Source organism: Pleurodeles waltl, chromosome 1_2 (assembly GCF_031143425.1).
Source record: "Pleurodeles waltl isolate 20211129_DDA chromosome 1_2, aPleWal1.hap1.20221129, whole genome shotgun sequence".
Taxonomy (NCBI): domain Eukaryota; kingdom Metazoa; phylum Chordata; class Amphibia; order Caudata; family Salamandridae; genus Pleurodeles; species Pleurodeles waltl.
In genome coordinates this window covers 102,782,393-102,807,892 of record NC_090437.1, presented here as the reverse complement: position 1 = coordinate 102,807,892, position 25,500 = coordinate 102,782,393, and the positions used below count along the sequence as shown (strand labels likewise).

The window sequence follows — 25,500 nt, the reverse complement described above, 5'->3', positions numbered from 1 at the left end:
TAGGTGGTATCATAAGACCAAATGGTGCTCAAACTCAGAAAAATAAAGGCTTAGGTTGACCCTGCCAGAATGTTACCTGTAAATCGTTGGAGAGGTGGCACGCACACTGAACTGCTTCATCAGCCACTATTATGAACATAAATGCTTTCTAGTAAGTTTAAAAGACCATCCACACACTCAGCCCCCACAGTACGTACGATAGCAAATCACATCAAGGAAGTGTATGAAATAGGCTCAAGGCAACCTTTAATCATAAAACATTTTATTGAACTTCTCCTTCAAATAAATGAAATCATTTATTTACAAAAGTTGCCCATTAAATGTACACCAACTGTTTCAAATTTCTTAAAATTCACCAAGAAAAAAATAAACCCCAATCTTGAGAATGGAACAACAAAAACACAAATTAGAACCATTTTTTTTTCTCCAAGATAATTAGGAACTGAAAACTTTCTGGGTATAGGTTTCCATCAGGAGTAACAGAAAACATGATTTCATCATATAAACAAGCCATACAGCCCAATACATATTATCTCAGCATACCAAGATGTACACACATGCAAATGTCCTCACATAATTTTGGCCTTAATCAGTCCAGTGTAAAAGATGGCCCTGAGGTAAACTGGAGATTGCGGCCTGCTGTAATGCTAATGCATGCTTATTGTGATGTTATACTATATTCTAACGGCTATTAGGCGTGCAGGTATAATTTCACTATGGAACATACAGGGGTGAAGATTCTCGGGGTGGCGGTTGAGGGAGTTGGGAAGTTTGCTGCAAATGCTGTAAGACATGTCGGGAGCTGATTTAATAAGGAACCTACTACAAAGTTACCGGAGTCGTTACTACACACAGCCTGAGTGCGTTATGGAGCTGTGACAATCAACAACTCCTTCTCTTAGGGATGCTTCCTTCCAATGAATGACTTGCCGGATAAGATTACTAAGGAAAATATAATTTGGGAGCTGTTTAAGCATAGTTTAAAGTCCAGCTTCCATCTAAAATGTAGAGTAGAAGTGACTGCTCAGTTGGGGTCATCAAACTAAAAGCTATCTTAATGTGTGGCTAATGTGTAGGGAAAAGCCATGCCCTTATACTTCATGCCTGGAATGATATCATAGTATATCTTGCAGGAAGTTTTGAAGTAGAAAAACTACCCTCTGAGCAATAAGGAAATCAGATATTAACCTTTGTGAGAACCCAAGGTGCAATTATGACATCCTTTTTGTCTTGATGAACAGCAAGTTCAAAAACAGACATTAACAGAACAAAAATAGGAAGCGACTGCTCATGAAAGGCCAGCTGCAAGAACAATGTCCTTAGATATTTCACAGGACAAGAAGCCTTAAGCTCAAATGACATTTGAAAACTAGTACAGTCCCACTTTAGGACAGTAACTGTAGTAAATAGAACACTGAAGTCTTCTTTAAGGTACCCAGCCTATCCCTCACACCGTGACAATTTGACTATACAACAACACATACATAATTCTTTTACCAATGGAATCAATAGACTCTGATTTGACCATTGATGAGGATTTTTAATTACAATTTCATAGAAACCAAACATGAAATGCTTATCTGTCCCCAATCAAACGTTAGCTTTAATAAATGTATTAAGGCAGTCCAATGTTATCTTATGGGACAGGTATGCCTCAAAGTAGTGAAAAATGAATTTAGAGTTTTTTCCACTACTACAACATGTAAAACTTAAAAGTACATGTCCAACCTTTTAATTCCAATGTACCCTACCCTATGGGCAGCCTGGGGCCTGCCCTAGGTGTGAATTATATGCAATAAAAGGGGAGTTTAAGGCTTGGCAAAGGGGATATATTGCCAAGTCGAATTGGCAGTTTAAAGCTGCATTAAGGCTGCAAGGACAGGTCAGAGACATGTTTTAAGGAGCTACTTAAGTGGGCAGCACACTAAGTGCTGCAGGCCCACTAATAGCATTTAATATCTATAGGCCCTGTTTAAATGGCATATCACTCTACAAGGGACTTCTAAATTAAATAGACCAAACAGGTGTAAAACAAGTCTACCACATTTTAGGGAGTGAGCACAAGCACTTTATCACTGGTTAGCAACAGTAAAGGGTAGAGACCAGAGGCCAACAAAAATAAAAATCTGCAAACAAAATGGAGGGAGAAAGGCGAAATGTTTGGTGGTGAGCCAGGTCCAACACATTTCATAATAAATGGATGCCCAAAAACAAGGCAAGCCTCACTAGATGAAGCCGTAACACTCACATCAGCAAATCAGCCTCCCAGAACAGATGGACTCACCCTTGAATTGACAGTGCTGGCACTGAAATACACCTTTATGTTTTGGTTTTAAGCAGCTTCGAGCACCAGTCAAGTCAATGGTTCAAGTTTTTACATGGGTTTTAGCAGACCTTTAGTAAACACTGACAAAATCACAAAGAGCGTAATGGAGTTGATAAAGGTTAGTTATTTTAGACATCTACTATAGCACTGGGAAGACACTGCATTGAAAATGTCCATACAATGAGACTTGGAGCCACCTCGAGCCCACTTTGAATGGTGAAATACTGATGAACAACAGTGTCGAAAAGAAAATGTCACTGTGCAAACATCTCTGCAGTGAAAATTGTTCAATGTCTTTTTGAGGGGCCCGATCAATTTTTAGAAAGTGGAGATGTCTTAGCAGGAGCCTGTGGAGAGTTGCTACTGGCTGCAAACGCACTTTTACTTAAACCTTTTGAGCAGAAATAGTATCTATTCAGATTCTGCCCAATGGACAGATTCACAAACAAAGAGAAGGGAGGGCATCTTTAACCAACTTTTGAGTTCATTCATAACATCAGTCTAAATAAAAATATGTAGGAAATGCAAGAGGGGCAGCTGTATGTAGGGTCATGCAGCACATTATTAAAGTTTAGGAGACTAAAGGAAACTTCCATTACGGAACATACACGGATAGTAATGCCTTTACCCTTGTTTATGTAAAGGTATCTGTGTTTTCAGGTCTCACAGGATTCATAGTGAATAATAGGAATTAATTTACTGCTATGTATTTATGTATTGCTCTTTCATAGTATGCTCCAGCAGTCATGATGACCACATAGAGAATGCAAGAGGCAGGAGAATTTCAGGTGAAAAAGTAGTCTGAATAGGAAGGTGAGCCGTTTTTTTTTAAGATCATGATGGATGACCCTTATTGTAATTCCTGCAATGCAACACTTGAACCCTTTTAGTGAAAACGACTATTGAAAGAAGGTATTAATTTGATACAATGGCTTTACTGTTATTGCCACATGGTGAATAATAAATATCAAAGGTAGAAGGAGTGTAATCGTAATGTGTGTTCTCTTCCTCTAAAATTAAGTACCAGTTCCATTTTAGCCATAACATCTTTTTGTAAGGAATAAAAAAATATTTTCTCTAGTCACAGAAAGGATTGATGTGCATCTCTTCCAAGAAAGTATTAACATAAAGGTGTGCAGTCTTATAAAACTCGCAAAGTTACCCAAATATTCAGCAGAAGGTTTCATTCTATAAGCACCCACGTACATGTGCTATAGTTCCTCTATGCCTCACCATTACTATGGCACCCTCTAGCTAAGAAAGTAATGGAAATCCACCAGGCAGAAAGGAATCTAGGATGTACGTACAACTGGTCATAAAATACTGGTTTAAAAATACTGGTCACAATTTGCAATCAGTATTTTTGCGACAATTGTGGTAATTTGGGGCCTATATACAAATAGGCCAATTTGCAAATTACTGACTTGTAGTGGATCACAATTCGACCTACCTCATGAATATTGATGAGGTAGGTCACAAATTGTGACCAACTAGGAATCGCAGCCATTACAGGGATGGTGGCCAGCTGAGGTCAGCAGTTCACCACGTCTGTGATTGCATTTTAATAAAGTACTATATTTTTCTTTAAATGCAACTTGCTTTCCTTAAAGAAAAACGGAATACGATTAAACAAAAAAATTAAAAGTATAATTTTTTTTTTTTTAAGAGTAGGCAGCGAAAATAATATTTTTTCAGCATTCACAAAGGGGAAGTGGTTCCTTGGGAACCCCTTTCCGTTTGCAAAGGGGTACCACATCCTATGAGGTGTTAGTAAAATATTAGTTTTGCAACCGCATTTCAGTCACAAAACATTAATACATACCGCTACGATTTGGTATTTGGAAGGGATGCCCTAAACGCACCCCTTCCAAATGCGAGGTCGATATTATGTTGTGAACCCTAATTGAGATTTGGTAATGTGTTACCCAATTGCAAGTTGGTTTTGATACATTAGAAAAAGCCCTTTTGCACTTGCAAATGGCCCAAGTCTGTGAATGGACCCATTTGTGGCTGCAAAAAGGCTTTGCACTTCTGGTCTCTAGACTTCTGCTTTAGCATAGTATGGAAAAGATATATACATTCCAGTAGAGTTAAAACAGTCGTACAAGTAACATGGCTTCTGGAAAAAAACAGAGGCCTGATTTGAACGGCAACCCTGTGTCAAAATAAACCGTATGCATGGCAGATGTGCAACTGAAGTGTGACATAAATTATTTAAAGATGCATGAATACCACTGTTGCTGAAGCATACAGTTTTGACAGAGTGCGTGGATAATAACGAAATATTCATCAAGGTGAGAACCTGAAGAATAAAACAGTTTTGGGTTTCATTGGGCCAGGAAAAGTCTATTTACTCGGAGTGGGAACCACATTTCTTTTCAACAGTTTGATCATATTTGTGCTTTTGTGTCTGTAACATCTAGGAGTATTTAAGCCTAAAGCGTACCTGCGTCATTTGAAACAGGGCCTGGAGTAAAATAGCTTTTCTCAAAGCTAGCTGGCCCATGTTTTTCTGTAGTTTCCTTGAATCGTGGTTGCAAGTGAGGAAAACAAACAGCCTCTCTTTTTCAGTGTTGTTTTTCAAGGATGGAGGGTGCATTTGAACCTAAGGAATGCACCGATTATGCAAAACATAAGATAAATACTTTCCATAACACTGACCAACCATTTGCTAATAAAAGACCCGGTGGTTTGTGTACCTTTTTTGGACTCCCTACCTTCTAAGGGGTAGTTTATACAGACAAAGGACCTTTCTGCAATCTAGCTAATCGACTAAAATTAAGCAGAATTGCCTGAGTTAAATGGGGCATATGTGTCGAGCCTTGGGTTCACGTTTACCCATTAGGTGCTCCTTAAATCAATTACACATAATTCTGAGGTACCAAAAGAGAAGTTATTAGAGTAATACTGTTGTTTAGAGACTCGAATTAATTGCTTGTAAAAAAGCGATATTAATTTTTATGTGCCATGGACCTACGCAATGGATTTATCATCAATGGGTCTGTCCATAGTTGTGTCTTTGTTAACGGAACAGTCTTTGGTGAGATCGTTAACCGCGCGGTTGGAGACGATGGAGCTGTCGTTGGCATGCTTAAGGCTGGTGATGATGTCATCTATGCCAACCCAGTCAATGGAGTTGCTGTAGATGGTGGTTTCACCGATAGATATTATTTTCTTTCTGAGTTGACAAAATGTTGGCAGTATGGTTTATCAACCAACTGGCAAGTAAGAAATCCAGGATGCTACTAGACTTAGCCTTGACCAGAAGATCTGAGTGACAGCAGATTATCTCCCAAACCAAACCAATGCTGCTGTTCACTAGAATTCCTCCATCCTGATGGATTCCAGTGATTAGACGCTGAATGCAAGAGTGTTTATGGCAACAGCAGACAGCAGGAATCAGTATGCTACAAGCCTGTGCATTTTAAGGTTGAAACGCCCACTTCCATTTAAATATGAATTTCCACCCTTTATCAAGATTCAAAGAGCAGTGTCTCACGCTAGGAGACAGACATGATTCAGATGACTCCAATGTGGAGATCTGAAGCCTGGTTTTCAGTAACTGTCCTATCTTGGCATTTTCCAATCCCCTTTCCAGGCACTGTAGCATGTGATGAAAGCACGGGGTGAGTATTCTCCAGAACTGATTGTTGGTCTTAAAAACCTGGTAGATTTAACAAGGCACTCAAAAGTCCCAGGACCGTTGCAGGAAGCTACATTCTTAATGACTAGGCCCAGGTTGATGTGATACACAAACTGCATTGTGTAAATGTAGTTTAGTACGAAACATCAATCTTGTAGGGGCTGGTATCATCCACATTTTGAACTTTCTGTTGTATTGAAATTTTTGCCAAAGCTGGCTGAAGTATATCGCATGGTTAACTTGCATAAATCAGCAGCTCTGCTGGCTAGACATGATCTGATAGTGGGACCTGGCACTGGAGAACATATATTGGCAGTTAAAATGGTTTGAGAAGAATCAGACTGGTTAATCCACAAAGTCTAGATACTCTCTCCACTGCAGGATATAGACACCGTGCTGTTATTGTAGATAATAGGCAGATAATAATGGTCTATCCAAGAAGGAACTGTCAACCAAACACCATGTTGTTGTGCCTTTTATCTTATAGGTGGGTTTCAAATGTTTAGGGCACTGAAATTGGCTGAAGGATATCTGCTCAGGATGAAATAATACTTACATTTTCAAGTAGGATGAAATTCAACATCCTGTTTATTTCATATTCTGCTTTTCCACGGAAACGAAAGCTGTAGCGTAGTCCGATGCCTAAGACAGCATGAGTCGGGTGAAAAGGATCTTTGGCCTAAGAGAGCAAAAGTACTGATAAGATTTTTTGGGGCAGTTGTATGCTCAATTGTTAGATTATGTGTAGTTGTAGAGCATGGCTAATCACCTATGAGAGTATCCAGGTGCTGTGTAGGGCAGGCTGGAGGGAGGAGGAGGAGGAGGAGATCAAGCTTGTTTCATCTGAAAGAGCCATGTCTTGATGTCCCTTCAGAATCCAATGATGAGGGAAGGGGGCTGTGGTGAGGGAATGTGTACTCTTGCCTGGGATGCAGATCAAAGGGGTCTGGTCGGTTGGTTGGCGTTGAGGGGGTTGTTGAGATACATTGGACCATATGCTGGACCAGTGTTGTGGAGAGCTTTGTAGGCGTGGATGAGTAGCTTTAACTTGCATCTTTCCTGGACTGGAAGCCAGTGGAGATCGTTGTGGTGTAGAGAAATAAGGTTATTTCGCAGGATGCCCAGGATGAGTCTTGCGGCGGCGTTCTCAATGTTTTGTCTGCCAAAACACCCAAAATTCTTCACTCTCTTCACTTGCTTTGGTGAGATGACTATGGTGGTTCATGTAAAAGGCAGCTCTAGGTACGTTTCATTATGGGGCCCCATACACCATGACAGTCCTTGCTTTGAAGGACTTCTTTTTAGGAAATAGACAGAAGTATATCAGGAAATCATGACCTGCTGAACGGAATCAGTGTTCAAAAACGAATACTTTAAGCCAGTCACAAACTTTGTTTTTCTATTAAGTAAAGTTGCCATTTATTTTCAGGACACATAGATGAGGTTTATCAAACTATAGTTGAAGCCTTGGAGATGTGACTCAATCGTGCAAAGTTCAGCACTTGTGTTAGAAAGATCTTTTGTGAGCTAATCGGCATGTTCGGTAACATTCAATGTTTACAGTCCAACAGTATATTGACATAGGTGGAGCAGAAATAAAAATTGACTTTGGAGGGAAGGGCACCACAAAACTTTAACTCATAAGATGGCTACATCACACAGTAAACGGGGCAGAGGATACAAAAAGACTACTTCATAAGCCTTAATGAAGGCAAATTAGTGGTTATTGCCAAATCTTTTCATAGTTCATTCCACTGTGTCACTGAAAAATGTGGTTGGGTTCATATGTTAAAGTTCATTAGTCTGCTATTTCATTGTGGTAAGGAATAACATGCATAATCCCTGCCTTCCTGCCCTTAACAGAATTGAATTTCCTTCCCACTAGCAAGTAAAATGAAAATTCAAAGATCATTCATAAAGTCTATGTTGCATTTTAGAAAATGGGTTAACTTTGCCTATTGATTCAGGACTATAAAGAGCTATCCTCTCTATTCCAGTCAGTGCTCAGCAAAGATTGACTGTTATATTGGGAAAGTTCTATTCCATTAGGCAGATTCCGTCCAGGACAAGACACAGTTAAGACTGTGGTGCCTTATTTGGGGGAAAAAAGAAGCTAATGAAATGTTGAAGCATTACAAATTTCATATGGAAACAATAAGTGCATTTATTAAAAGTACAAAATCATTGCTGTATCCTTGAACTCTGTTCCCCGGTGGAGCATATTTTTCCTTTTTTAGCTTTGGCGTTAGCCAAGACCTTTCTATGTTATAAAAATTATACACAGGTTTCCAGCCATCCCACATTGTCTATTGGTCTGTTGTTGTGTCATTTACGTCTTCTCCCCACTTGAGCATACAGCACTGTATCAACCCACTTCAGCCATTGGTCAGCTTCAGGAGCAGCCGCTTCGCTATGGCAGTGGAGTGTCGCCCTGCTGCTGAAAGGCAGCAGAAAAATAAAATGATAATACAACTTTTGTATTATCATTTTATTTTTCGCTTCCCCCTCATAGGGAGGGAGATCGTTGTCAGCAGGGGCAGGAGGATTAATGTGCACTCTAAGTGTGCATGTTGGTTTGGCTTGCCTTCCAAGAACTCTCCACCCGGGCTGTGTTGCACAGCCCCTTTGAAGAACCAGTGCAGGATCCCAGTCCCCAGCTGAGCAGCATTTCAGACCACTCAGACCAATCCAGGTGCTTCTCTCATGCTGGGTAACAGTATGAGAGAAGCGTCTGGATTGGGTGGGGAGAGAAAAACAAGAGAAGCACCGAGGCGGCGAGGAATACCGAGACGGCATGCAGCAAGTAAGTGTTTTATTTTTTTGTATTTCCACCCACGAACCGCTGGTCAACTTCACTTTGAGTAATGGCATTCTGTCCTTTCATGAGGAGCACATCCACACACAAAATAGTTCTGTTAAGTACTAGGGACTACATTAACAGTGTGTTTTTGAGGCCAAAGAAATAGCGTGATGAGGGCCTATAAGCTTCCCCAGCAGTTAAACACATACTGAAAAACCTGGTTCAAAAAGTAAGTATTTGGACCTGTTGTTTGCCCATTTGTGGCCATGTTTTATGGTAGCCCATTTGTGGCCATGTTTTATGGTCTTATATGCCAAATTTTACTGTATATTTCCTTGATATTACCACAAATGCTGCCTACAGCAAGCACAACTGCATAGCGGGGGCAATTTTAGCTATCTGATTTGCTAGTGGCGCCTTTTTACTTTTGGTACTGGGGCCTATTTTGTATCCCAGTCTGACCCTGTCCATTACCCATTCAATGCTGTGGCATTAGATATAAAATTGATGTAGTGAATTCTTATAAGGAATGATAAAGCAAGAGATGTTACTTAAATCAGACGAGTGACATATATTTGAGATTGTGAGGTATTCCTTTCACATTTTAATTGCCGGAGCGGAAATGGCTCAAGCTCTGGGGGTAATGTCACCCTGCATTTTGATTGAATTTTACCCAATGCAATGATATGCCTCTCTTTGAGGGCGAGAGATTGCACTGTACAGAAATCAAGGGCACTGAGGGATAAGGAGCTTAAATATGTTCCATGATGTGCATAAGATGGGACTTGAATGTTTAAGTTCACACCGCCTGTCCAGTCCGTTAGCTCAGAAGAAAGTCAGCTCATTCTGTAATTACCACTTCATCAGATGATCAAAACACTATAATCTCTTCACTGCAGGATTCCTTATTGGTGCAGAGAGTGAATCAACTGAAAGGGTACTGACAAGTATGCGACATCAGGAACCTACGTCAGAATAGGTATGAGAAGTCTACAATACATGCTGCTGAGAAGGGGAACTTGGAGAACACTTCTGAGCTAAGTCTATAATACCCATAGGACTAGCACCTGAGCTTAAAATCTTGTGGATTTTCTCAAATACAAAAATGTATTTTTCAAACACTCAAATGTCGCTTCTTAAATTAAAAATAAAATAAAGACATGGCAAAATTATGCACTTCACAAAATAGCAGCATGAACTCTAAGAATGAACAACAGGAATATTATGCTGCTAGTACAACTTTTCGCAGCAGAACATAACAGAAGGGCAAAATAATGAGACAATGTAAAACTAAATACAATGAGTAACAGATCCTGAAATATAAAATGCATGAAGGAACAGGCTTTACAATATTAATCTGTCATTTACAAATTGCTTTCCATTACTGATTGTACAGCACATAAACCAGAAGTATAACTATCCTCTCGATTAGAAACGGAGCGCTTATCCTTTCATTCCTGTGTACTCCGAGACTGGTTCTTGTCCATGGCTGTGAAGAACATACAGATTGCTGCCGTAATGAACGCATGGATTCCCTCATACAGGAGTTTTGGAGAAAAAACACTCCATATGAACAAATGATAACGCAAAGCGGTGACCAAAATAATATAGACTGTGAGCGGGATGGAACGGATGACAGCGTAGCAGAAACATCCATGGCCGACGGCAGCGGAGTTCCTGTTAATGAAACAAAGAAGAAATGTGTCACAGCTCCTGAATGACCACAAGGTGAGTTTATTCCATGGACTTGTTTATTCAGGATGAAATTGTGGAATGAGTCACTGCTGGCACACCAAGGCAGCAACTAACGACCAACTGTCAATCTAAACATTCCTAAGTGGAGCTTGGAGCCAAGCACATCTCACTCCAATTCCCAACATTCTGTTCAAGATACTACCTGGGTTTCCCCTTTTATAAATAGAAACAACATTGTAATTGATAAATTCGAATATAAATAGATAACTATTTAGGTACAGTAGCATAAGTAAATAAATATGTATAGAAGGTTCTATATGTATACAAAACATAGGAAATTAGAGATTTAAAAGAAAATACTTAGAAACACTGACATGCTATTTTCATATAGAATAACATTCAGAAAACATTATACATTACACTCTAAATCATAAAGGTACCTTCTTTATTTGGTTGCTCCTTCTCATACTTTTACTTACATTCTCTGGTTTCCTTACATCTTTCACATTTTCTTCACACTCATCCATTTTGAAACATACTTCATCCACTCGCTTTAGTTCACCATGTGACAAATATTCCCCCATTGACCACTTTCAATCTTTACACTGTTACCTTTTACTCCTATCACCTTGAGAGGTGGACCAAATTTTGATTGTACTGTGTTTTTTGATATGCATAGTATCACCATCCTCAATTTTGAATGTCAACCTTGTTTTTATCATCAAAATACTGTTTTTGCTTCTCATACGTCCTCAACAAACTTTCTTACACTCTCATCAGTCCATTTTCCAAGCCAAAACATGACCTTAACTGCACTGGCCACAACACACTTGTTTGCTACAGCCCACTGAAGACATTCCTCTAACACCTTGCTCATCCTCTCAACCAATCCATTGGTTTGAGGATGAAACAATGAGTTGCAAGGTGTTTTAAACCACTTAAAAAACATTCAAGCTCACTAGACACAAATTGGGTTCCATTGCCACATACCAATATGGCAGGAAAACCTTCTTTCAAAATTATGTCTTCAAGAAAGTCTACCACCACCCCTGATGTAAATTCATTTACAAGCCTCACTTCTGGCCATTTGGTGTAGAAATTCATCACAACCAACACAAACCTTGGCTAACTTTCTAATTCAATAAATGGTCCCACAATATAAATTCCAACTTTCTCCCATGGAGTTGAAGGTAATTCTATGGGACACACAGGAGGTTTATACAACTTTGTAGCCTTATCATAGCTCAAACAAATGACACATTCATTCACTACTTCTTCAGTTTTTGTGTCCATGGAGGTCCATCAAAAGGACAACCTTACAAGTACTTTTGTTATAGTAGCTCCTAAATGAGCTTGAATTATAATGTTCTTCCTCAAAGAGACTGGTGGTACTAGTTTGGCTGCTCTCATTAACAATCCATCTTCCATTGACAATTCCTCAGCTACTTTTACATAAGCCTTCATGTCAAAATCTAGATTTTTCTCCCTAGGCCAGAAGATTCCACATACTTTATGACCATAATCATAGAAGGATCATTTTTACAGCCTTATGCTGCTCTTGTTCTGAGATAGAACACATCTGTGACAAATCCACTGCTGCAATAACATCATCTTCATCTTCATCCCCTTGTCCTCCATTCCTTACATCAACGCACTCAGTGGAACGTGACAAGTAATCTGCACACTAAATTTTACTGCCTGTCATATATTCAGGAACAAAATCAAACTAACAGTTTTGATGTCAAATGAGCAATACGTGGAGTAAAGCCTACCTTCCGTTCAAGATGAAAATGAACGGTTTATAATCAGTTTGAATTATGAACTTCCTTCCCTAAACCTAGTTTCTAAATTTCATAACTGCCCACCAGCAGGCTAACAGTTCCTTTTCAATAACCGAGTACTGTTTTTCTGGACCGGTTAAAACATGTGAAGCATACCCAATTGTTCTAACACCATACTTATCACTTTGACTAATAACTGCTCCTAAACCTACATTGCTTGCATCAACAATTAAACTACCCTGTAATTCAGGATCATAGTGTTTCAAACATTTTGGTGAAATTAACTGTCCTTTAACCCAAACAAACACCTCTTGACATTCTTCATTCTACTCAAAGGCAACCCCTTTCATTAGCATATGTGACAAATGTCTCAATCTTGTAGCAAAACTTTGTATGAATATTAAATAAAATTCACACAAACTTAAGAATTATTTCAACCCCCCTCTATATGCAGGTGGCTTGGTCTGAATTATGCTATCAACTAGACTTGATTTGGGGCAATACCTTGAAAGATTACTGAATGACCTAGACAGCCAACCTCAGTGGTGAGAAATACACATTTAACCCTCCTCAAAACAACTCAATTTTTCTGAAATCTTCTGAATACTTCCTCAATGATAGCATGATGTGTTTGTCTGTTAGGAGCAAATATTAACACATTATCTTGGAAAACTGACAACCCTTGAATACCTTTGAGCAAGTTTGACATAATTTCTGAAAAACAGGCAGCGAAAGCCCAAACAAATGGCATCCGACAATACTGCCATGTACCAAATGGGGGGACAAAACCTGCTAAATGCCTAGGTTCTGTTTCTAACTCAACTTGATGATAGGCTAAAGCTAGGTCTTAATTAGAGAAAATTAGCCTCTTTCAACCCTGCTCATTAATACTATGCAAAGGATGAGAGTCCACCCAGATTTCTTTGTTCAGACACCTGAGGTCCACACATACTCTCAGGTCTCCATTTTGTTTGCGAGCTACTACTAGAGGTGACAACCACATTGAAGGATTGATGGGCTCGATAATTTCACTCCTGCACAAAGAATCTCATTATTTTTTCAGATCATGGCGAATGCTAAAGGGAACATTCCTCAAATTGTGCTTCACTGGTCTCGTCCAATCTTTCACTATTATTTTGTGTATATAATTCTGAATCTTCCCCAGTTCACCACAAAAGACATGCGGATACTTATTCATAACTCTTTCGAGATCTAAATTGTCATAGCACCCTTAACTGGGTACTCCTGGCACAGACCAGGGAAGTGCAGCTAATTAAATAATGATAAGGGCCGGGAGAGGCTTACACTCTCAACAGTTTGTGCATGCGCTGAGGAGAGTACATTAATGATTAACAGGGGTATAGTTTGAAACCCCGGCTCTGTCTTACACCACAGGCAGACCAGCTGTCTGTTTGAAGCAGGGGAAATTAACCCTGTTCAGGCAAGTGCAGGACACCAGCCTGCAGGGTGATCCCTGGGGGTCCCTAGGAATTCGGTGCCTTTCTCTGAAGGCATACCCTCTTGGGTGCACTGATTGTGCACCACCTCCAAGTGTTTAGTGCTTTTTTGCCTCTGCATCAGGGAGTGTAATATGATGCAGACCCAAAAGCTTCATTCATTTGCACAGGGATATTCTCCCATTTAAATAAGCGAAAACCCCTAATACTCTGCTGGGCACATATTTGCCCTGATGCAAGCAATATTACTGAAGGGGCCAAGCAAGCATCTGCAGCTCCTTCTGTAATGTCAAAGTGCACTGGAGAACAAAAGGCAGACGCACACACTGGTTGCTCCAACAGGGTACTTTTTACAATAAGGCCCCTGACTTTTAATAATATCCTTACATCTACTAATTTGCTAAAGCTACTCCTTTCTTTTTGGAAATTCAGAACACTCCCAAAGGCTATGCTCCAATGTCTACAAAAACCATCGATTTAAATACCTAACAACTTGAAAATCCAGTGGGTGTGACTACGGTAAAGCTGCAAATCCACTGAAAAAAAATTATGTTGAAAACATTTTCCTACAAGAAGAAAAGTCTCTCTCTGCACCTCCAGAAAATATTAAAAATGATCATTATTGTTCAGGTTCAGTTTTCATACTGGCTTCACAACTTTTCAGCACTAAAGTTAAGCATGTACCTCAGGATTAATAACTATTGAAAATCTTTGCAGATACTAAGTTACACCTTTATGGAGATTTACTACACTCCTTATTGTCACAGAAATGACTTTCCCCCAGCACCAACCTTGTTCCAGCTACCCACAAAACTTACAAATGTGGAAAATCCATTTTACTGGCAATTTTCCACATGTGGAAGTGAGATGCATGTCAAATTAGTGGTCCAATCAAAATGTTATTTAGAGCAGTACAACATTTTATAAGCAGATCTCTGTCTTTTATGGCGTAGATCTTATTTATTTTACGTAACACCAGAACACAACCTGCACACTGACATTTCTACTTTGACATGACCATAACTTGCCATGACCTTGACTTGGCAGATGTAACTCCAAATGAGTCGCTTCATCCAACTCGAGGTCATAGTAGTCAAGTAAATGGCATCGCCAATATAATAATTTCATTTATGCAATACATTGACACTTTGAAGTTGTTCAGATGATGTGGAACACCCAGTACTCATCATCTGCGTAAAGTGATGAACTGACACAATGGACTGGTTAATTTGTGTATATATTTAATGCACTGATTTTATGTATTGCATTAGAAAATGGACTACATACATTCACAATACTTGCGACAAGTCAGATTATAAATATTATACAATAAGAAAACCAGGATACATTTTCTGATCAGGAGACTTGGACTTAAATACACATAACACATTAGAAAAAATGGGGGATGAGTATATTTATTATTAAGACAGTATCTTCCCATAACAGGGTGACAGTATACTGTGGAAGAGCTCGGTTTAGACTGATGGTTTGAAATGATTATTCTTCATTACTTCAGCTTTTTTTAAAGACATCAATAGCATCTCAATGGAGCATGTGTTTTTTCAGCTTAACAGTTTCTAGTTATCTGTACATATGAGATTTTGGCAATTTACAAAAGGAGGGAGAAGAAATAGTACTTCTTCTGGCTAGCCAGGCGAGGTTTTGTTTTGGGTAGAAGTACAGTTGATCTAGTGTTTGTGCTGTTAAATGTAACAGAAAGGTCCAGAAGAAGGACAGATAACTGTTAACTTCTTGAATATTAGAGCCGATTTTCATTATGTATGTAGTGATATCCTGTGAAGAATGTAAAAAAAGATGAGAATCATTTCAGATTTAAAAAAACATCTGTGCTTCATGCAGACACCTGGGTGAAGGCGAGGCTGGGAGTGGTAGCAGGTCAATAGGTAGACTTCACTAGAACATGGCATACAGCAAGGCTATGTACATTGGTCCCAGTGAACCACAAACTTTACCAATGTGCCCATCCGGGGCATCTACTATTAGGCCAGTTGTTGCACGCAATACAACCTGTTTGATGCTTGTGTAGTCAACAATTTAGTAACCACTAGCTAGACTTAAGATGGTTTCTAAAGACAGCCAAAACAATCATATAACCATGTTTTCTTAACACTGTAGCAAAAGCCGGGAAGACAATGAAAGCTCTAATAGATTTTACTCAGAATTATGGAAGACACATATATCAAGACAGTGTGCCATGGGTATTCCACTGAATCTTTTCCCCAATTACAGATGGAACTGAGATGGAAACTGAGGGCTGCATTCATCATGCAACAATCCAAATCATTCGGTTCACACTGCAGCAGTTAGGCTGATTTGTCACCGAGTTGAGCCGGATATTTGGCAGTGGCCATTTCAATAAATTGTCTTATTATGTTGCAGAATATCCTTATGAGCAAAACACGAAACGGCTATCATGAAGAAATTATACCAAATTATGATGACTGAGACATGGTATTAACTTTACATTTATTCTGTTTTGCTTTGCTATGTTCTTCCCTCCAACAGGGAACTCCATTTTATTATCAGATAGCGAGCGGTGTTTGTCTACAAATACTGCCCTATCACACATTTCTCTCAGCTCTGTTTATTCCCCTTGTCCTCCAGTGATGGGGAATCCAAAGGTTTGTTCTTCGTTGCACTCATTTCAATAACAAAATCCTCAGCTCAAACAGCCAACCACCTTAATTTGCACAAACTTTGGTAAAGATGAGCAGTCTAACTAGAATTATAAAAGGAAGCAATGAATGAGAACGAATTACTATCAAATTCCAGCTATGGAAAAGTCATCCCCAGCCCTAGAGCAGTGGCTGAAATAGATGCAGCCCAAACAGGCAGGCCAGCTTTGACTTTGCTAAGGATATCGGTCCTTGGTAGCAAAATTCACTGTACGTGAAAGAAGCAGGAAAGGACAGTGACCGCGTTTGAGACAATATGTCATGACAGAAACAGGGTCACTTTTACTGCTACGTCCTTGGTGCTTTGAGATGCATAAAAGCACATCCTACCAATTACCAGTGAAAAGCAGAAACTACATTATAACCAGTCATATATATTTTAAACTTGATAAATTACCCAAGGTCTTCATTTACGATAAATACGCAGATTAATTTGGCCCTTATCCTTCAGACTAAAAACATGTTCATTCAGAACTGGTTTTTTGACGAGATACAAAATCAAATGGGTAACCACAGTAGCTTCAATGAAGAAAAGGCAGTAAGATTAGTACAAAATGAGGTGCTCCATGGATTATTATTCGCAAAGCATCCTGCTGCTAATGTATTCGGTACTTTAAAAATATGCAGGAGTTTTTTCATGCCTTATATGCGTAGCATAAATTATAGACAGTAGTAATTTTGCAAGTTATAGAGAGGTGATGTGGATTAGTCATTAGCTAACGTTTGAAGCATACAAACTGGACCAATCTCCGCATGGTATGTTAGAGCATCAGTATGATGTAGCTATTGGGATAGAAACGAAGTGAAACCCTGAATATGCTTTACAAGTATGGGTTATTGAGCCAGTGGTGTCACTAGGAAAAATGAAACCACTGTCAAGAGTATTTAATGTATGAATCAAATGTGCAGAGCACAATGCAACCTGCTTGCCATTACTAGGTGCATAATATTAGATGTGATGATCAATTATCAAAACAGTCAATTTCCAGAGGATTGTTGAATGAAAGAATCTCAATTCAACAAATTAATCATTGTGTTAAATACTGATTTATGGACTGCAATATTGAACTGTTTAATTACTATTTGCAAAGCGCTAATGTAGATTGGGAGCAGGTTCTAAGTACTATAGAAATTAAACGACTAATTGGACAGGAGCTAGAAAATTAGGATAAAAGGGAGGAAGCAGAGAAAATGGGGCATTATTTCCACGAAGGTGATGTGAAACGGACTGAGAATCTCCGGAGGAGTCCCTAAGAATTCCAAAATCAGGATATATAGTGTTAATTGAAGACAAGGATTCAGTTAAACCTGTTGTGAAAGATGATTACTACTCATACCGTTTGCAAATATTTTCTATTAAATCTGTGTTTGTCTGACGAAATGTCTCCTGTCCTTAATTTCATGTAAGTACTTCTCTGAAAGATCTAGGCTTTCACTTCCCGAATGTTGTACAGCCAGTCCAATATACTGAGAGACTTTAGTTTTGGTTGCGGGTCATTGTGCTTCACCTTCAATAGAGCCGAAGAATTAGCAATCTCCCTCGAATAAATTAATCACATCTGGTGTAGGTCCGAAGATCAGACAACGTAAGTCCAGCCTAAAGGACTCAGGATCATAACAGGTTGTAATCCTGCTCTTTAAGCTCCTTATACATGGGAGATAATCAGGAAAATCGTAAACGAGACAGCCTGTTTGTTTCCTAGAGACCTTCCCTTTCCTGTCTATGGGACTACCTAGAGGCAAAATAAACTAGGTCGAAGAGTTCTGGGAGTCAAAAATGTCTCCTGAGCTACCTGTCCGATCATGGAAATATTCTGCCTTGTGGCTCAATGAATTAGCCACAACTTCCCTAACCCACCCCACTGCGCAGAGAAGGATTACCAGCAAATCATGGAAAGATCAATTTCTGTAACTGAAAACCTTTTGAGGTACGTACGCATGTCCTAGATGACATGCATAGAGCTCTACCAAATACATTCAAGATTTGGACATTCAGGCAGCTTGCAAGTAGTGAGTGCACCAGCTTTTGGTGACCTACTTGTCATTTTGGAATGCGACCTATATTCTAATACTTCACATCAGAAAATTATTAGAGGCAGGAGATTGCAAAACGAGCTGCCTATATAAATGAAGCAGGTCACTATGTGCGGCCCTCTGCAGCTGGCTACAAACTGCAAGAATGGGGTCGGCACTGGATGGCGAACTACCATCCGTGTGTTCATATTCCCAAACAGAAAACATTTGTCTTTTAAAGCAGTCCATGTTCCTTAAAGGATCAGGTGCTATTTAAGGGCAGTCCACAAATTCTTAAGTTAGAAGCTTCCCCACGAAACTGAATTACCACCTCGATTCAGATTCCAGTAGCTTTTCGGTGCTTTGCAGCTGCAGTTGTGGTGTTAAACTCTTGATACATCCCACTGCGATTCACAGGTAGGAGGGCCCCTTTTATGTCTCCTCTCAATTACATTTCAGAATGAGTCACAGAACATCTTTTGCGATTCAGAAAGAATTTTCCAAATCGCAAAAGGGGTTGAGTACAGAGCACAAGGCCATATTTGTTGTAGCAAACTGTGATTATGTCAAACCTAAGACTTGCAATAGCAAAATTACTTTGTACAAGCAGCCGTTACTTCCAAAAAGGACACAGATCTGATACCGAGTTACTTCTCAATAGTGCCTGGTGGATTACATACTGAAATACGTACAGCAGAACAGTGTGGGCAAATTACCCTCAGTGCAGTTATTTATTATCCTTTAACAATCAATGCAAACCGACGTCTCGGTCAGAATGATTTACATAAAAGCCAAGACAACTCCCAGAAAGCATAAGGTTTTTACATCAAAACCTCTGGAGCGTAATATCCCAGCAAAAGGGAAACCTTAAACTGTGGATGAAGAAGACAGTATTGAGATCAAAGCACCTACTTCCTTCACAGATTCGGACTGAATAAGAAAGGAAACAGCCAAACATTAGGAGAATAGGAACCGAGCACCGTTCTATAATTACTTGCCAGACACCTGTCCTGATTTTTGTTCTAGAATGTTCTAGCTCTGGAAGCTAGCCTTGACTGCCAGGCCTAGTCCAGCTTCCACACTAAACTAATTTTATCTACTGGGTGTTTTAAAAGTAGCTGAATGTTTTATAAGAACGATGCCAATGTTTGTGACTCACATTCAGCGAGGCCAGAGGTGTCTTCTCACACTCAGTAGTCACCCACAATGCCCTGAGGGTGAACAGGGCACATGTGGAACAGGCATATTTTTCAGGGGCTAATACTTCTTCATCGGTAGTAAAGCTGATGGAGATTCGGCCAAAGCCCAGGCTTGTGACTCAAAGGCTAGCAGAACCCTGGCAAAATCAGCCATGTTAGGCTTGCAGCTACGACTCATGCAGAGCCATTAGCTTGTCAGCCTCTTGCCTCTGTAAGACTAATAGGGCTGGGGTGGAGACTAAAGTCAAGCTTGTGTCTGTAAAGGTCCAGGAATGCTTGGGCCAAGTTAATCACAAGTCTGTCAGCCAAGGAATGCAACGGGTGCAACGGGTCTAGCATATTTCAACAATTGTTATCTTTTGACAACAGCGCTCAGGAGCAAATAAAAAAAAAAAACGAGTAGAAACTGAGAAAAGACGACTTAACAAAATTAAATAAAGTTAGCTTTAAAAAATAAAACTTTGCCATTTTTTTTGCCATGCTGGGCACGTTTTTGCCAGTCACGTGCATTCTGTTTGCAGGGCACTGGAAGTTAGAACAAAATAGTACCTCGATCACGCCGGGAGGAGCGAACGGACAATAATTAAGTTTAAATCAATTAGTGTTTGAGCCCTGCTCCACATAGAGGAACTGAAATGATACCAGTTATGCCTTGACTAATTACGAGGCTGTAAAGAAGAGTGCCACACAAACCAACAAATGGTGAGTGACAGGCAGGCTCCAAGCCCTTTACTGAACACAACAGTGTCTCGCATGCGCTATCGCATGCACTCGGAAGGCTCGACCCTAAAAAAGGGTAAAAGGCATTTGTAAGCGATCTACAATAACTCCTCTGTACGCTTGTTGTCTATCAACTATGTGTACGTGACTCTATACCTCACTGAAAACACCTCTATGTCACGACTACACATTAGGATTGACATTCACTGTGATAAAACAATTTACAGCAATGGCAGGCCCATCGCATTAAAGAAACTGGAGCAGTCGTCATGGTTTGCACAATTAATAAATTACATAACACAAATGTAATAGGATATATGTTTGTGAAATTTAATACAATCAATCAAATGTATGTTATGACACTGTAGACTGTGGAGACGTATAATACAAAATATTAGAGATTAACTGGATGGTGCTAGCACCGCATTGTCTGTTCCATGTTTAATGAATGACAGGATACGGAAACCTGTAATGTGTCTGTTCTACAATTTTCTAACCCTTGGACACACCCTTGACTGCCAGGCCTAGTCCAGCTTCCACACTAAACTAATTTTGTCTACTGGATGTTTTAAGAGGGTATGGGAAGCTGGAACATATAAGTTTGAATACTATGGCATTCTTGCAAATCTCCATGCTGCTGTGCTGATCTGAGCCATCCCTAATCCACCCAACAAAAAGCCACAAACTGAAAACGGCAGAGTTTAGATAAATAGCCAATCTTGAAGAAGGGCGGTAACCTAAGCTTGGTGGGGGGTTTTAGGCTCTACCAGCCCCCCACTGGATTGCTTGGTAGCCCTCTCTGACTATATATGCTTGGCATTTCACATTCAAGGAAAGGTCTCAGTAAAGACCATGAGAGCGCTTGGTGCGCCAGAGTTAAGACATCAACAAGCAACCCCAGTTAATCTGTTGGAACCTTACTGGAAGCTATATACTTGCTATTGTTTAATTACAATGTAAAAGTCACTTGCATGTTAGAAAGAAATAGTTGCCTAGTATTCTGGTAACTGAAGGAATACTTACAATAACAAATTTCTTTTGAAATTGTCAGATATAACAAGTCAAGCTCAGATCTGCAGGAAATCATTGGCGCATGAACAATAGCATGGAATTTGTTAATATTGAAATGTGATGTATGTAGTAGCTAGTGAGATCAAGACACAATCTATTTGTGTATAATTGTAATCTGCCAATTTATTAAAAAATATTATTGATTAATTAGGACAATATTATAATTACAAATGACTTTTCGATCTGTGCTGAAATCATGAACAAAAGACCAGTGAATGAACAAGCTCCTTCATGTGTATAGATATCCTAGAATATTTTTGATCAACACCTTTAGTAGGTTGATGTGTCAAACGGTGATTAGAAGTTAATAGTGAGCTCTGTAACGTATACAAATACTATCGCCCTCTCAAAACTCTCATCGAAGGATTTAAAAAATGAAAGGCGGAGTCACCACTTCCATTGTTCGTGATAGCCTGCAGGTTACACGCTAAGATCTCAGCTCCTTGGACTCAACTCACTATGTTTTGTTACAAAATCATCCATCCTCAGAAGCAGAGCTTGCATTTATCTTTTAAAATACAATCACAGAAAGAATAGAAAAGACCAACTGCATACATAAGAGCTCCGGAAAGTCGACCACTGTGTATTATAAAAGCTGTAACTGACTTTTTTCTGGCATCCCTGTATTTTTAGGTCGAGCGTGCACAAGCTTTTCAACCTGTTGTAAGTCTTCTGTGGGCTTTTAACGATGCCCATCTCATGACCATCACTTTCACTCGTTCGTGGGCTTGCCTTTAAAATATCCCTTGATGTCATTGGTAAATGCTTTTCATTTGTCCCGCCTTGGTGGCAGTTTTGTTACCACCTTGCAGACTGACATTATTACATGGATTATTGCTCAATGGCCAATGCACTTCAGTGTGGGCAAACCTTTTTTTTTCTTTTGTCTCTCCCCTCGTGCTCCATGGGGCTCACAGAGCGAACTTCATCGGCGTTACTGAAGTGCTGATCACATTGTTCACACTGTTACCTAATCAGAGTAATTTCTTTTGGCCCTCCTCTTCATGCTCCATAGCTTTCCCAAAAACACTAGTAATTGATAAATTGATAAATGATTTACATCCAAAACTACAGAAATCCTTAAAGCGGCTCTCCCAACACAGCGGGACAGTTGATACTACAATATTCACTGCACTTGGGAAACTCGCCCAATAATGCTTTGCAGGCCATTCATTTTAGAAAACATGTTTCCTCATAACTCCGCCTGTGGTGGTCCTAGGACAATGGGACCACCACCAAAATGTTCACAACAGTGTGCTCTTTCTGTCTACATCATCTCTCAAAACTCTCATCGAAGGACTTAAAAAATGAAAGGCGGAGTCACAACTTCCATTGTTCGTGATAGCCTGCAGGTTACACGCTAAGATCTCAGCTCCTTGGACTCAACTCACTATGTTTTGTTACAAAATCATCCATCCTCAGAAGCAGAGCTTGCATTTATCTTTTAAAATACAATCACAGAAAGAATAGAAAAGACCAACTGCATACATAAGAGCTCCGGAAAGTCGACCACTGTGTATTATAAAAGCTGTAACTGACTTTTTTCTGGCATCCCTGTATTTTTAGGTCGAGCGTGCACGAGCTTTTCAACCTGTTGTAAGTCTTCTGTGGGCTTTTAACGATGCCCATCTCATGACCATCACTTTCACTCGTTCGTGGGCTTGCCTTTAAAATATCCCTTGATGTCATTGGTAAATGCTTTTCATTTGTCCCGCCTTGGTGGCAGTTTTGTTACCACATTGCAGACTGACATTATTACATGGATTATTGCTCAATTGCCAATGCACTTCAGTGTGGGCAAACCTTTTTTTTTCTTTTGTCTCTCCCCTCGTGCTTCATGGGGCTCACAGAGCGAACTTCATCGGCGTTACTGAAGTGCTGATCACATTGTTCACACTGTTACCTAATCAGAGTAATTTCTTTTGGCCCTCCTCTTCATGCTCCATAGCTTTCCCAAAAACACTTGTAATTGATAAATTGATAAATGATTTACATCCAAAACCACAGAAATCCTTAAAGCGGCTCTCCCAACACAGCGGGACAGTTGATACTACAATATTCACTGCACTTGGGAAACTCGCCCAATAATGCTTTGCAGGCCATTCATTTTAGAAAACATTTTTCCTCATAACTCCGCCTGTGGTGGTCCTAGGACAATGGGACCACCACCAAAATGTTCACAACAGCGTGCTCTTTCTGTCTACATCATCTCTGGGTCCTCACACTAGGTTCGTGGGGACCTCAAAATAATACCCCCTCCCACCATTGTGTCTTTTTAAGCTCTCTCATGGTTGGAACATTCGTGTTACAGCTGGGAGCAGTTTGTGTTTTAAGGGCCTTGTTTGTAATATCACGGCAGTAAGCCTGTTAACTCAGAAATTGTGTATAGGGACTCAATATATGGTTACACTGCATTACTTTCTGCCATTTTCTTTTCATGTGGTTATGCCCTCTCTTGCCTAACCGTATGGTTACATGGCCATGTTTCTTACAAATGCTATTGTCTTTGTGGTATCCTCTAGGGGTTATTCTAAGCATCACATCAACATTTCAGGGCATTACTTTTACAAATCATTTTTCCTCAAAACTCTAGGTGCTAGTACAAAATGACTACTTTCAAAATGTTCACCACAATGTGCTCTATCTACATCATCTCTGGGTCCCCACATTAGGTTAGTTGGAACCCCAAAATAACCCCTCCCACCATTCAGTGTCTTTTTCAGCACTCTTATGGTTGTAACTTTTGTTTTACAGCTGGGAGTAGTTTGTGTTTTAAAGGCCTTGTTTGTAGTTTCATTGCAGTAGACTTGCTAGCCCTAAAATGTGTAATGCCCTATGTCTTCTAGGGGCTAAATATATGGTTACACTGCATTACTTTCTGACATTTATTTTCATGTGGTTATGCCTTCTAGGGGCTAACTATATGGCTATATGACCATTTTTTTTTTTTACAAATGCTATTTTCATTGTGTCTTCTCTAGAGGCTGTTCTACAGACTACTGCCAAAAGTTTATTTCTGATAAAGGTTTTTATTGGGTTTAAATGATAATTGTATGTGTTTTATTAATCTCTCTTTATTGCAGTTATGGCCATCATTCAGGTCAACTTAACATCCTTATTATACTATGACTGTTTGAACACTCTTGGTGTATTTGGATGGCCTTTCTAGTTTATTTCTCTTGTTACTCCTCCGTGACTGTCTTGTGTCTTTTTTTGGGAATTGTGTTAGACAGCAAGCAACTCTGATGGTCAGGTGGTGAAAGTAGTATTCTATTGGAACTAGCATGGCATATTTTAATTAGGATGCTAAATGGTAACATTTTCATTTTTAGCTGCAGACAGAGAAGAAGGTAAATGGAAGTGCTTTAGTTATATGCAAGGGCACTGAAATTATGTGGCAGGAAAACAACAAATTATGAGGCAGGGTTGACCAAGTTATGTGGCAAAAAAAGTCCAGTTATAAATTTACAACGCCAACAGCTCTAACTCAAGCAAATGCGAGAGCTATTGCATTGCAAATGCTTGTTCTGCCAGTGGGCTCGGAAGACAGTTCTGCATACCTGCGCTGACGTTAGCAGCAAAGTATTCTGTTTACTAAGAGGTGACCCTAAAGTGCAATTCCCTACACTATATGAGGGAATTTCATGCCAGTTCATAAAGGGGTACTACAACCAACATTGTAGCAGGCACAATCAGTGACATTTTAAGGAATGGGCAAAGTGGGTTTGGCCCAGGGCCCCAGCCTTTCAGGGGGGCCTGATAGAGCCAGCTCTGTTCTGCAGAGTCTTGCCCTGATGACCTTGAATAATTCTTAAACAGATTGTTTAAAATAGCGTTTTCCTTCAATGTATTTTTAATGTGGGTGAGGTATGAGAGTTTATTACAGATATTTTGCTGACAAATGTGTGTGTCATGCAACATCCATGAAATGTTTTTTCTTGTTTTCTTTTTTAAATCAAAACAGGACCCCACATACAAGAAATGGGTGGTGTTTACAGAGCTTATTTACAGTAATATTAGTGAGCTGCTGCTGCTGTGTTACAAGATTGAAAACACATATCACTGTCACTAAATATTAGATGTAAACACTTATGGGATT

At 39.6% G+C, this 25,500-nt stretch overlaps 1 protein-coding gene across 2 annotated transcripts in view; it reads right to left on the bottom strand.

The window, feature by feature from the left end:
* Positions 1-277: 277 nt before the first annotated feature.
* PIGG (phosphatidylinositol glycan anchor biosynthesis class G (EMM blood group)) overlaps positions 278-25,500 on the bottom strand; it is a 990,222-nt gene continuing 964,999 nt past the window's right edge. For both annotated transcript variants that reach the window (XM_069236721.1, XM_069236724.1), the window contains one exon: positions 278-10,446. In XM_069236721.1, the coding sequence (XP_069092822.1) occupies positions 10,221-10,446 (226 nt within the window). In that variant the 3' untranslated portion in view covers positions 278-10,220. The remainder of the gene's footprint in view (positions 10,447-25,500) is intronic.